General features: G+C 37.6%; 1 protein-coding gene across 1 annotated transcript; it reads right to left on the minus strand.

The window, feature by feature from the left end:
- Positions 1-604: 604 nt before the first annotated feature.
- LOC139031096 (olfactory receptor 5H2-like) lies at positions 605-1,543 on the minus strand. The gene has a single exon (XM_070455216.1). The coding sequence runs from the start codon at positions 1,532-1,534 to the stop codon at positions 605-607; it is 930 nt and encodes a 309-aa protein (XP_070311317.1). The 5' UTR covers positions 1,535-1,543.
- Positions 1,544-13,807: the final 12,264 nt, after the last annotated feature.

The following is a 13,807-nucleotide window of genomic DNA, read 5'->3' on the forward strand; positions in this document are numbered from 1 at the left end:
ATTTGGTTTGACCTTCACTGTTTTAGTTCCATTCTCATTTTTTCCTCATTGCTTTCCCAATTTCTGTTTCTCTCTGTGATATGAGTATTGAATTCCCAAAGAAGTGATATGCATCACGTCCCAAACAGAGTGGATGGAAGACCTTTGGATGGCAGCAGAATTCCTGGGATTTGCCTCTGTTCAAACACAAACCTGCCTCCACTGTGGAGTTAAATGAGATATGAATCTACAGGCTGCACAGCTGTATTCCTGTCTAAATCAACATAATGCTGTTCAGAGGAACTATCCTACCTCAATGCTTAATGACTTTACGAAGCTGAATTAAAGAACATTTAAGCACTAAAGTGTTAATTTGTATTCTGCTTCAATTATTATAGCATGACATAAATACTTGTTTAAAGTTCTTTGTATTTTTGAACAACATATACAAATATTTTAAGGAGTATATTAATGCTAACACTTTAAGTCATAACACCTTAGAAAACAAAGGCAGTTATAAACACAAGAAGCTTGGAACACTAACCAAAATAGAGACATGTCTAATCTTTACAATCATGTGATGATTTTAATAATTAAAAAAAGACTACAGATAACATTATGAAATCTAAACATTGCTCTTTAACACTTTTGTCAGTGAGTCTATGACTTTCTTATTTCTCAGGCTATAGATGATTGGATTTAACAAAGGGATTATAACAGTGTAAAATAGAGAGTCCATCATATCTTGAGCATCTGTTTGTGCAGAACCAGGATGCACATACCTGAAGAGAAGGGGCCCATAATATAAAGAGACAGACAGGATGTGGGCTCCACAGGTGGAGAAGGCCTTCCTTATGCCTTGTATGGATTTATTTTTTAAGATTGTGAAGAGAACAAGTATATAAGAGACAAGAACAGTAAGAATGGTGAACACTTGTATTGACCCTGAGAAAATAAATACCATCAGAACATTGATTGAAGGGTCAGTACAAGAAATCTTAAACAGTGGCATGATGTCACAGTAAAAGTGGTGTATTATGTTAGACTTACAGAAGGTTAATCTGAATAAGAAACCTATATGAATTATGGAATGAATAAGGCCACCTACAAATGATAAGACTGATAGTCGGATGCATAATCTATTGGTCATGATCACTGAATAAAGCAATGGTTTGCATATGGCCACATACCGATCAAATGCCATTGTTGCCAAGAGGAAACATTCCGTGGTTGCGCTGAATGCAAAGGAAAACAACTGTGTTATGCATTCAGAGAGAGAAATCATCTTCCTCTTGGCCAGGAAGTTGACAAGCATCTTGGGAGTCACAGTGGATGAGATCCAAGCATCCACAAAGGCTAAACTCCCAAGGAATAAGTACATGGGGATGTGAAGGTGAGGATCATTGCAGATGAGAGCAATTAGTCCAAGGTTTCCTACAGTGGTGATGAGGTATATTATCAGGAACATCAGGAACAGGTGAATATGCCAATCTGGTTGATATGTAAGTCCTGTGAGAACAAATTCTGTCAGTGATGTTGCATTTTTAGCATCCATGTTGTTACTGGATAGCTCCTAAAATGAAATGCAGTAAATGTAAAAGGAACATTCATTAAGATTATATAAAAATAATATGGGAATAAGTAGTTGAAATAAAACCATGCACTTGTCAGAATGCCGTTAATTTTATTCACTACTGTCATGACAATGAAAAATAATCTGAGGAATTGGCATAATGGAAAATGTAAGTCAGTTCAAAAAATGTGCAGGAATTAAAAGACTTGGAAGAAAGGACAGACATTATAAAATGAGCTAAATTTGTGAGGATACTTCTGTGTGTTAGAAACATTCCACATCTGGGACTTGGATGAGGGTTGAGGGGAAAGAAGTTTGAATTATAGTGATTTTAATGCCATTTGAAGGATCTTGAACTTTATTTCTTTGGCAGTAGGTATGCATTGAAAAGTTTTAGGACTAGGAAATTCATGGCAAGATATTTTTTAAATTAAATGTTTGGTAATGTAAAAAATACTCTGCAGAGAGGGAAAAGCAGAATTAGCAACAATAATTAGGAAGCTGATAGTCTTGTCTGGTGTTTTCCAAACCAGAATACACATCAGAATTGTCTGGGGGAAATTTTTGTAAAAATACAGATTATGAGGTATTATTGTAGACACTGATTCAGTGGGAATAAGAATGAAGTGTAATAATCTGTATTTACAAAATGCTGTCTAGTTGATTCAAATGCATGTGAAGTTATTCAGTTCAGTTCAGTCGCTCAGTCGTGTCTGAATCTTTGCGACCCTGTGAACTGCAGCACGCCAGGCCTCCCTGTCCATCACCAACTCCCGGAGTTTACTCAAACTCATGTTCATTGAGTTGGTGATGCCATCCAGCCATCTCATCCTCTGTCGTCCACTCCTTCTCTGCCCCCAATTCCTTCCAGCATCAGGGTCTTTTCCAATGAGTCAGCTCTTCACATCAGGTGGCCAAAGTATTGGAGCTTTAGCTTCAACATCAGTCCTTCCAATGAACACCCAGGACTGATCTCCTTTAGGATGGACTGGTTGGATCTCCTTACAGTCCAAGGGACTCTCCAGAGTCTTCTCCAACACCACAGTTCAAAAGCATCAATTCTTCAGTGCTCAGCTTTCTTCACAGTCCAACTATGCTTTTTAATATGCTATCTAGGTTGGTCATAACTTTCCTTCCAAGGAGTAAGCGTCTTTTAATTTCATGGCTGCAATCACCATCTACAGTGTTTTGGGGGCCCAAAAAAATAAAGTCAGCCACTGTTTCCACTGTCTCCCCATCTATTTCCCATGAAGTGATGGGACCAGATGCCATGATCTTAGTTTTCTGAATGTTGAGCTTTAAGCCAACTTTTTCACTCTCTTCTTTCACTTTCATCAAGAGGTTCTTTAGTTCCTCTTCATTTTCTGCCATAAGGGTGGTGTCATCTGCATATCTGAGGTTATTGATATTTCCCCCAGCAATCTTGATTTCAGCTTTTGCTTCTTCCAGCCCAGCGTTTCTCCTGATGTACTCTGCATATAGGTTAAATAAGCAGGGTGACAATATACAGCCTTGACATACTCCTTTTCCTATTTGGAACCAGTCTGTTGTTCCATTTCCAGTTGTAACTCTTGTTTCCTGACCTGCATAAGGTTTCTCAAGAGGCAGGTCAGGTGGTCTGGTATTCCCATCTCTTTCAGAATTTTCCACAGTTTATTGTGATCCACACAGTCAAAGGCTTTGGCACAGTCAGTGTATAATATGTTATTAGGATCGATGTAAAAGGCAAAGAGATAGGTCAAGATAAATCAGAATATAGAGTCCCTAGGACTTAGTGACATGTTAGGTTTGGAAGAAGTGGTCAGTGACGGAGAGAGAGGACACTTGGTGATGGGCAGATGGTCATCAAAATTGAATTTGAGAACTTAGATGCTTTGGCCACTTGTTACCGAGAGCATCCTCTGATTATCCACATGGGATAGCTTAGTAGTATGAGTTTGTTAGAGCATAATATAAACAATGACTTGAAAGTATTTGGGTAGTTGAAGGCATACTTATGGAAAACCTAACCATTAGAAAATATGTATAAGGTAAAAAGAAGGAGGGTGTGGCATGAAACTTGTTAAAGAGGCTTCGAAGTGAATACATGTTATTCTTACTCTAGAAATCAAAAGAACCAGAAACTATTTCCCATTCCTTTTGCGCCTTGAGTAAGAGGACTTGATGTAGGTTTGACCAGTCAAATGCACCAACACTGAATTTGTAATATGGAGAAAAGAAAGGAACAGGAAGAAAAGAGAATTTTGGTTGCCAAGGCAGCCACATCAAGACCCTGGGAAATGCTTCTTGAATCCGCAGCAACATTGTCTGTGTGAGCTGGGGCAGAGCTCCTGTTGAGCAAGTGTAGGGATTTGATTTTGGCTGTTGTCTCACTGTGTTGCTTTCTTCTATCCCTGCCCGTTTTCAGCTGATTCTTCCAATCTCCCTGGGCTTTCTATGTAGTAGTCAATTTCCATTTAACTAACTACGTTTCTGTTGCCAACAAGTGCCCTGTGATTGCGTGCTAAGTCACTTCAGTCGTGTCTGACTCTTTGCAACCCCATGGGCTGCAGCCCACCAGGCTCCCCTGTCCATGGGATTTTCCAGGCAAGAATCCTGGAGTGGGTTGCCATGCCCTCTTCCAGGGGATCTTCCCTACCCAGGGATTGAACCCACATCTCTTATGTTTCCTGTGTTGGCAGGTGGGTTCTTTACCACTAGTGCCCCTGGGAAGCCCAACAAGTGCCCTAGCTCTAACCAAGAGACAGAGGGGGGAGACCAGAAAAATATTCTAAACAGAGTGATCGAAGAGGCAGAAGAGGAGCTGGAGAATTGAGTTATGTGGACATAAAAAGAAAAAAGACCCTCAAAGGCATAATGAAGTGCTGTGCCAATTGGAAAAATGAGTGCCCTGGTGAACAAGGGGTGAATAAAGATCACTGAAAAATGAAATGAGAGGTTTTTAGTGAAACCACTGAGAGTGGTTGCCATTTTGTAATAATGTCAAGGACAGAGGATAGTAAGAAATAAATGGGAAATATGGTACAGAGAATAAGGGGAGTGTTTTTGAGTAAGAAGAAAAATGGAGAACAGTTGGAATTTATCTACTGCCCATAGGCAAAAGTGTTTTGTTTTTTTTTTCCCCTGCAGAGCATTTAAGTAAAAATTTTTGAGAGGGGAGAGGAAGGCCTCAAGAAGAGAAAACAAGCAGGAGGACTGGAAAGGAGAAATTTGGGTAAATGAAAAAAAAAAAGAGAGTGAGGAATAGATAAAATATAGCAGAGATGTGGAAAGGTAAGTGTAGGAAAGACAAGCTAGTAAAGACAGAGGTAGTATCATATAAACACTGAAAAGGAAATAAGGGGAACGTTTAGAGGTAAATATTTGTCTTAACTGCTTTTCATTAAGTATTGTCAACACTGGGAATCTTTTCTTACTCTTTTCTTTGAAATTCCAAGTTTATCTTCCTAGGGAATTTGTGTGACAGAGATAATTTTAATTTAAATTTTACCCGAGAAACTTTGGCTGTCGATAAATATACTAGCATTGCTGGATAGTTCTTTCAATATTTAGAAGTTGATTTATATTTATTATTACAGTAATTAGAACTTTCTCTAAAAACCTGCTGGGTTTTACTTGAGAGCACTTTGTTCTATTAGCAAAATATTGAGCCAAAGGCTGGAGCCCAATTCAGCTCATAGAAATAACCAGTGCCAGTAATTCCAGTTGTTAGGTATTTTTTAATTTGAAAGGAGCTCTTTTCCATGTAGTCCCAAATACTAATCATTGAAGATTCTCAAACAATATGTGTGTGGGTCTTTTTTAAATCATAAAACTGGCAAGACCAGAAGAGAAACATTTTCTATATATTTCTTGAATATATGCTTATCAAGTATACATATAATATATTCATATATTCAGTGAAATTATTGTCACAAGTAAAAGAATAGAGGAGATGATATAAGTAACTTACCTTAAAAGTTTATTAAGAAATTGTAATTAATTAAAAAGAATGAATCTTTAATCAGAATAACTGAAAAAATTTTACATAGGACACATATAACCTGATGTTTAAATCCAGTTTAATTGTTTACATTCTAGTTCATGATAACTTATAAAGTCATTTAAATTGTGTTAGAAAGATAATAAATTATTGTTAAAGGGAACAATTCAATCTTAGAGGTGTTTTGCTTATTCAGATTTACTCACAGAAAAACATATACAGATAATGCGTTAATTGTTTTACATTTTCCAGTGTCAGGTTTTTTTTGCATCCTGCAAATCAATCTAAAATTATTATAAATTACACAGTATTTTGACTACTTTATAAAATGAATAATGAATCTTATAGAATTCAGTTTTATCTTACCCATATCTTGTAAAAAATTGTGGAGATCCTTTCAAAGAGTTAGGATTTCTAAGTAGAAAATAATAAAACAGCACTGGAATGACAGTAACACATGTAGCAAGTCCTTGCATACCCGTTCATTCTGGAGGCTTTATTTCCCAAGTTCCGGAAAATGTTGTTTAAATAAATTTGCTTTGAATACAATAGTCACCAAGTTGTATAACTGTTTGTTTTTGCCAGAACAGGAAGAAGTGAAGAACTAAAATTCCCAGATAACATACAAGGATTCCCTTTAGGACAAAATTAAGCTTTTCCTCTGGGTATATAGATTTGAACATGTAGAAGTCCAGGTTTTTCCACAGGGCATTATAGCCTTAAAATCACAAATATCAAGTCATTGTTGGCAGTTCTAGTTTTAACTATTGAAATTGCACGATTTTCCACCACAGATGACACTTCTGACATATTTATGCAGACTTCAATTTATCTGTAAATTTTGATGCTCTGAGTGCTTGGATCAGTATGTTTTTGGAGCTAATCATCTTGAATTTACTTGGACCAAAGTTCCAGATTCCTTTCAGGAACTGACCCCAAGAAAATTGTCCTCCTTATCAAATTTAACTCAAATTTCAGACCTACAAATAACTTTCCACCTTAAGCTGAAAATTGATCAAAAATCTTAGGAGGCAGCGTTCGGTGGGAGGAGCAAAGGAAAAAGCAAACCCGGAGACCACAGTGGGAGGTGGCCTAGATCAGTGCTTCTCCAACTTAATCCTTGTGAATCTCCCGGAAATTTTCCTAAAATGGAGATTCTGTTTTAGTAGGTGAAGAATAAGGCCTGAGGGTCTTCATTCTATCAAGGTGATGCCTCTGGACATTTTCCTTCCTTAGGAGCTTCCATAATTGACAGGCCTAGCTTGTCAGTGAGCTAGATTATTAAAGAAACGAAGAATAACAAATGGAGCTGGCATGCAAAGAGAGAAGCAAAGAGGAGCTAGAAGGGAAAGAGAGGCCAGCATCGGTGGGATCACAGAGGATCTGGAGACGAGGTCAGGGACTTTGCTCTTTACCCAGACTAAAAGGAAAATTACTGATGGATTTTGAACATGATGATCCCATGTTCTGATCTGACTTTAGTTATTAACAGAAGAGTTGCTATTGAATGTTAATTTTAAAAATGATATTATATATGGTAAAATAGTATGATATGAAAACATTTCATGTTTTGATGTCTGAAAAGACAAAAACTTTAATTTACACCTGGAACTAGATTGATAGCTAAGGGAAAAGCAAATGGCATATTTTTTGTAGATTCATTAATCGTTTATCCTATGTCCCAGCGGAAGCTAATAAGAGATGTAAAACCAAGACAGATTGGAGAGAGATCACCGTGAAAACTCAACAGAAGGATGAAGTAAACAATATAATGTGTATCATTAGCTTCAATATAACATATATTATCCACTTCAACTTTGTGTAATTATCTTTTAACTCATTTTGTTGCCTGTATATAAGTGCAAAGGTTTGCACTGCAACTTTCAGTGTGAGTAGTCTTTTTCAATTTTAGCCTTTTTAACGGTGGGTCATGGTATCACACTGTGGTGTTCATTTGCATTTTCCCAGTGACAAATTATATTGAGCACGTTGTGTTCTTATTTGACATACGTATATCTAGTTTACTAAAGTGTCTGTTTAAACCTTTTGTCCATTTTTAATGGAGTCATATGTTTTCTTATTTTGGGATTTTGAGAAGTTTTCATATATCCTGGATACAAGTCTTTTTTCACAGATATGATTTACAATTATTTCCTTAAGGATCTTGATTTCTTTTCTTCCCACAAGATATTATACCGGTCCGTTATGCTGATTGGACCTAGTGAGCAGGAAACAGCAACTACTTTATACTTATTGGTGTACATTTGCATACTAGTAGATGAGAGATAAATTCAACAAATTTCAAGGCCCATTTAACTTAGTGAAATTCCTTGGAGATCAGTTGTGTGGGTCATGTAGAGGTATACCTTCCCAGGTGATGGATGAATTGTTGCACCTGGCCCATCCTGCAACCAAAACAGACACAGAACACTTAGTGGGCCACTGTGGATTTTGGAGGCAGCATCATCCTCACTGGTTGCAAGGAATCAGAAGAACTTCTGCTTTTGAGTGTAGTTCAGAACAGGAGAAGTATTTGTAAAAGGACTAGGCTGCTGTTCAACTGGTTGTGATACTTGGGTCATATGATCCAGCAGAAAAAAAAAATTGCTGCTTGGAGTGGTAGTGGCAGATAGGGATGCTGTTTGGAATCTTTGGCAGGCCTCTATAGGGATAAAAAACAGTGTAGACCTTAGGTTTGAGGCAAAGCCTTTATCGCATTTTGAATTGTGGCCTGCCTAATGGAGCGTGGCATGAGTGTTGTCAACAGTCAACAGAAGAGAAAGAGATTGCCTGGACCTGTTTACAGATGGTTCTGCAAAATATGCACACATATCTGAGAGTGGACAACTATGGCACCATTACCACTCTCAGTGACACCTCTGGAGGAGAGCAGTGATGGAAATCCCCCAGATGGACAGAGCTTTGAGCGGTTCACCTGGTTGTTCACTTTCCAAGAAAGAGACATGGCCTGATAGATGATGATATAATGGCTCAAGGGTTTTAGAGAATGGTTTGGCTGATGGTCAGGGATTTTGAAGCAGTATTACTGGGAGATTGATGCCAAGGAAATATGGAAGAAATATTTGGATCAGTTCAGTTCAGTCGCTCAGTCGTGTCTGACTCTTTGTGACCCCATGAACTGCAGCACGCCAGGCCTCCCTGTCCATCACCAACTCCCGAAGTTTACTCAAACTCATGCTCATCGAGTTGGTGATGCCATCCAGCCATCTCATCCTCTTTCATCCCCTTCTCTTCCTGCCCCCAATCCCTCCCAGCATCAGGGTCTTTTCCAATGAGTCAACTCTTCTCATGAGGTGGCCAAAGGATTGGGGTTTCATCTTCAATATCAGTCCTTCCAATGAACACCCAGGACTGATCTCCTTTAGGATGAACTGGTTGGATCTCCTTGCAGTCCAAGGGACTCTTAAGAGTATTCTCCAACACCACAGTTCAAAAGCATCAATTTTTCGGTGCTCAGCTTTTTTCACAGTCCAACTCTCACCTCCATACATGACCACTGGAAAAACCATAGCCTTGAGTAGATGGAACCAATATTTGGATAGATCCTTATAAATGCATTAAGATATTTGTGTCCCATGTGACTGCTCAGTAAAGGATGATTTCAGCAATGGAGGACTCTAATAATTAAGTGGATATGATGACCCATTCTCAGATACCAGTCAACTCTTTCTATAGCTACCCCATCATCAGAAAATAAGCTTTTGGAAAAAGGTGCCAGAGTGTCAGGAATGGAAATTATGTATAGTCTCAGCAACATGGACTTCCACTCACTGTGGCCAGCTAGTCTTAAGGTCATTTTGAGTGCCTCTTCCGCCAGCACAGAGACCAAGACAGAGTCCCTGATACTGCATCACTCATTCAGGTGATAGCCAGCCACCTGCTGGCATGTTGATTGCACTGGACAATTTTCCATCATGGAAGGGTGTTTTGTTATTATTAGAATAGATGCTTGCTCTAGATAAAGATTCTTCCTTGCTGGCAGTGCTTCTACCAAAACAACTATCTGTGGACTTACAAGATTCCTTATCCGCTCTGAATTCATATTGCATGCATTTATCTGATCAAGGAATTCACTTCACAGCAATGAAATGTGATAATGCCACCAATATTATGGCTTATCTTACCTTGAATCACTAATGAGATTTGATGGTGTTTGTTTTTACCTGACTCCTAAGTGTTGTTTCTTTTAACACAGACTAGTACAATCTCAACAACTTCTCAAGAGTACAAAGTATTGTAAATTGATGAGAAAAAAAAAAGTTTATCATGTGTATAAACAGAGAGGACCTATGGATTTTTTTCTTTTTTTAGGTTAAACAAATCAATACATCTTCATAATAAAGGGTATTTCAATGATGTTTTAGCATTTCCAACAGATAGTTTAATCCAATATCAGCAGCTAAGTAACCTTAGCATTGTGATATTATACATTGTATCTAAATACCATTAGAGTACACATGTAATTTCATAGGATCTTTTTGAAGAATTCTGCAGAATATCTTCTAAAATGTGGGCTTCGTGCAAGTTCATACTTTGCATCTTTTCCAACATGCTACTGAAATGACATAAATGATATGCAAAAATGAAAAAAAATTGTAACGGAAGTGAGAATGGGAACACATCAATGAAGAGATGTGTTGAATTTCAAGGCATAAAATAGAATTTTTCTGAAAGACATCAGAACAGAAGAATGCATAGATTACACATATTCAAGAGAAGGCTACACAGGAAGCCTGAGTTTCTGAGAGACCCCCAGTGCCTACTTCATACCCACCCAATATAAAAGGACTTGACAGGTAACAAAGCATGCTTATATACTCACAGCTTGATGTCAGTGTTTTCGTTCAAACAAAAGACCAACTAGGCAAACAAACCTTTATCATCATAAAACAAATAGATATCATTTGCTTTTATTAGTCATATAGTCTTTGACTCATAACTCTATATATATTAACAAGCAGAAATTTAACTAAATTAAAAGAAAAGTCAGAACAATGGGAACACAGAAGGAAAAAAAATGAATGCGTTATGGACACATGCAAATGCATAGATTCCCTAGTGAAAAATAATGAAAGCATCTTTTTCATTCCCTTTCTGGGGCTTGGGGTGTCCCTTCAGAAGCAAAAAGAAGGCACATGATCTGATCTAATCTTGTGACCTGCACCTCCAAAAACATTTTTGTTGTTAATATTTATTTGGTTTGTATTTTTAATCTGAATGTCTAACTAAGGAACTTCACCCTGATACTTTGTCATGCTCTATCTCTGGAGCTGATCCTCCTGCTAAGAACAAGATTAATTCACTTTAGGTATATGATTCTTGTGATCATATTGAAAGAAACATATGAAGGTGAATTAACATAGAGTGGCCATCCCAGGCCTAGTAATTTCTGTGGGCTCATTGCAAGATTGACAATAAGTGATGCACTGTATACTAAAAAAGCTTGTAGGCCAAAAATAAGAATTACATAATGTCATCTGTGGCCTACAAGAATAAATAAATGTTTCAAATGAGGGAGTATTTTTATTCTCTTTGAGTTAATTGGAAATGCATCATGGAAGCTGTAACATTTAAGATAGATCTTGAAGAAAGGACCATTACAATTGTAAATAAAGACAGGTATTCCTGGAGGGAGCATTCTTACTGGAGAGCCCTGTAGGAACAAAACCATGTACCTGTGAGGAAGGTTTGTCCAGAAGCTTCCAGTAATTCATTTGCATATAATATAGTGTCCATTAGGAGAATTGTGGAAGAAGAGATGCTATATATATATGTATATATATATGAAATATATATATATAAAATCTGTACATATTTGTAAATAGATAAACATATCCATGTGCATAAAGAGAGTTCTAGATAGGTATACCATATACATGGACATCTTTGGTGGCTTAAATGGTAAAGAATATGCCTATAATGGAGGAGACCTGGGTTTGATCCCTGGGTCAGGAAGATCACCTGGAGAAGAGAATGGCTACCCACTTCAGTATTCTTGCCTGGAGAATTTATACTCTGGTAGTGATGAAAATCCATTAAAAGTTATTGAAAAGGAATATTATTTACTCAGAGCTCTATTTATAAAAAAGCATCTGAGAGCAAAATTTGGGAAGAGACTCAACAGGATGTAGGATAAGTAATAAGATTATTGTAAGTGATTGATGTCAATAGTTTTAGGGTGAGGGCCTCAGTGTTTTCAGTATAATGTGTATAGAATAAGTGATGAGCTTGGAAGGTCAGGGATGGACCTGAAGATGAATCATTTGTTATTTTTAGAGTATGAGTGTTATGAAAACTAACATTTAGGGACTTTTGGGGGGCCAAACATGCAAACTCTTGCTCTTTTTCATGTTTGCCACCACTGAATACTCTGATATTTTATCTGGCAGTCTTGATGAAAGTGAAAGAGGAGAGTGAAAAATCTCTTAAAATTCAACATTCAAAAAACTAAGACCATGGCTTCTGGCCCCATGATTTCATGGCAAATAATGCAGAAAAAGTGGAAACAGTGGCAGATTTTGTTTTCTTGGGTTCCACAATCACTGTGGACAGTGACTACAGCTACGAAATTAAAAGATTCTTGCTCTTTGGAAGGAAAGCTATGACGAACCTAGACAGTGTGTTAAAAAATAAAAGGCAGAGGCATCACTTTGCCAACAAAGAATCTGTATAGTCAAAGCTATGGTTTTTCCAGTAGTCATGTACAGATGTAACAGTTGGAGCATAAAGAAGGCCTAAAGATGAAGAATTGATGCTTTAGAACTTTAGTGCTAGAGAAGACTCTTGAAAGTCCCTTGGACAGCAAGGAGATCAAACTTGTCAATCCTAAAGTAATCAACACTGAATATTCATCAGAATGACTAATGCTGAAGGTGAAGCTCCAGTACTTTGGCCACTGATGCAAAGAGTCAACTCATTGAAAAAGACCCTGATGCTGGGAACGATTGAGGGCAGGAAAAGGTGGCGACAGAGGATGAGACGGTTGGATGGCCTCACTGACTCAGTGGACATGAGTTTGAGCAAACTCTGGGAGATGGTGAAGGACCGGGAAGCCTGGCGTACTGCATTCCATGGGGTCACAAAGAGTCGGACGTGACTGAGTGACTGAACAACAACTAAATGCATATTGGGGCTTCCCAAAATGGTGAAGAATCAGCCTGCCAATGCAGGAGATGCAGGTTAGATCCAAGAGTCTGGAAGATTCCCTGGAGAAGGAAATGGCAACCCATTCCAGTGATTCTTGCCGGGGAAATACCTTGGATAGAGGGGCCTGGGGGCCTGTGGTCCATGGGATAGCAAAGAGTTGGACTTAGCGACGAAACAAAAACAAAACTATGCATTTTAAGCAGCTTGTTCTCAACAACATATTCTAATAATCTCCACATATTTCTTCTTTTTTTCTGACCAGTTTCATTATTTTAAAATTGTAGGAAGGTTGAGACTATTTCCTTCTTATCCCGCTGCTTCCCTTTTCCTCTTGATGTCCATCCCAGTTAAATCTACAGTTTCATCCCTTAGCTTTGTGAATCAGTAAAGCTTCTCAGATTACCCTATTCCTTACAAATACAACTGGACATGACCTTTCAAGATACCGAGACACTGAGAGGCATTTTCCCTCTACTAGTTATTCATAGACAGACTTTGGGGAAGAACATTCTTATACAGTTTTGCCTGACCTGCCCTCCTTTAACTGCTTTCTGAAATTTTTAAATTTCCTTGCCATTTCTGTTAGTTTCTCTGTGAGATATGACAATTGAAACCCTACAGAAATTCACCATGTCCCAAATAGAGTGGAATGAAACACATTTTGATGGCTAGCAGAATTCCTGATATTTGCCTCTGTTCATTCAGATATAAACCTGCCTCCACTGTGAAGTAAATGTGATACGAGTCTCAGGCTGCATAGTTCTACTGTTATAAAAAACATCACATTCAAATTCTTTTTGGAGTTGAATACACCACCATGGTATTTAATGCGTTTGTGAAGCTACATTGAGAACATATGTGTAAAATATTTTGTTTTCCTCTTAAATTATTCTAGTATGACCTAAATACTTGATGAAAAATTTTTTCTGTGTGTTTCAGTAATCTACAAGCATTTTAAGATGCTTATTAGTACTCTCAGTTTAAATCATTAAAGCTCTAGGAAAATGATTAGTGCAAAGCCTTTGAGCATTAATCAATATAGAGTAATATCTAATCTACACAAATTTTTGACTTTTAATAAAGGAGTAAATGTATTAATATGAGAT

This window comes from Odocoileus virginianus, chromosome 25, assembly GCF_023699985.2.
Source record: "Odocoileus virginianus isolate 20LAN1187 ecotype Illinois chromosome 25, Ovbor_1.2, whole genome shotgun sequence".
Lineage (NCBI taxonomy): Eukaryota > Metazoa > Chordata > Mammalia > Artiodactyla > Cervidae > Odocoileus > Odocoileus virginianus.

Coding starts and splice junctions, on each gene's coding strand:
- LOC139031096 (XM_070455216.1), bottom strand. CDS start 1,534: ATGGATGCTAAAAATGCAACATCACTGACAGAATTTGTTCTCACAGGA.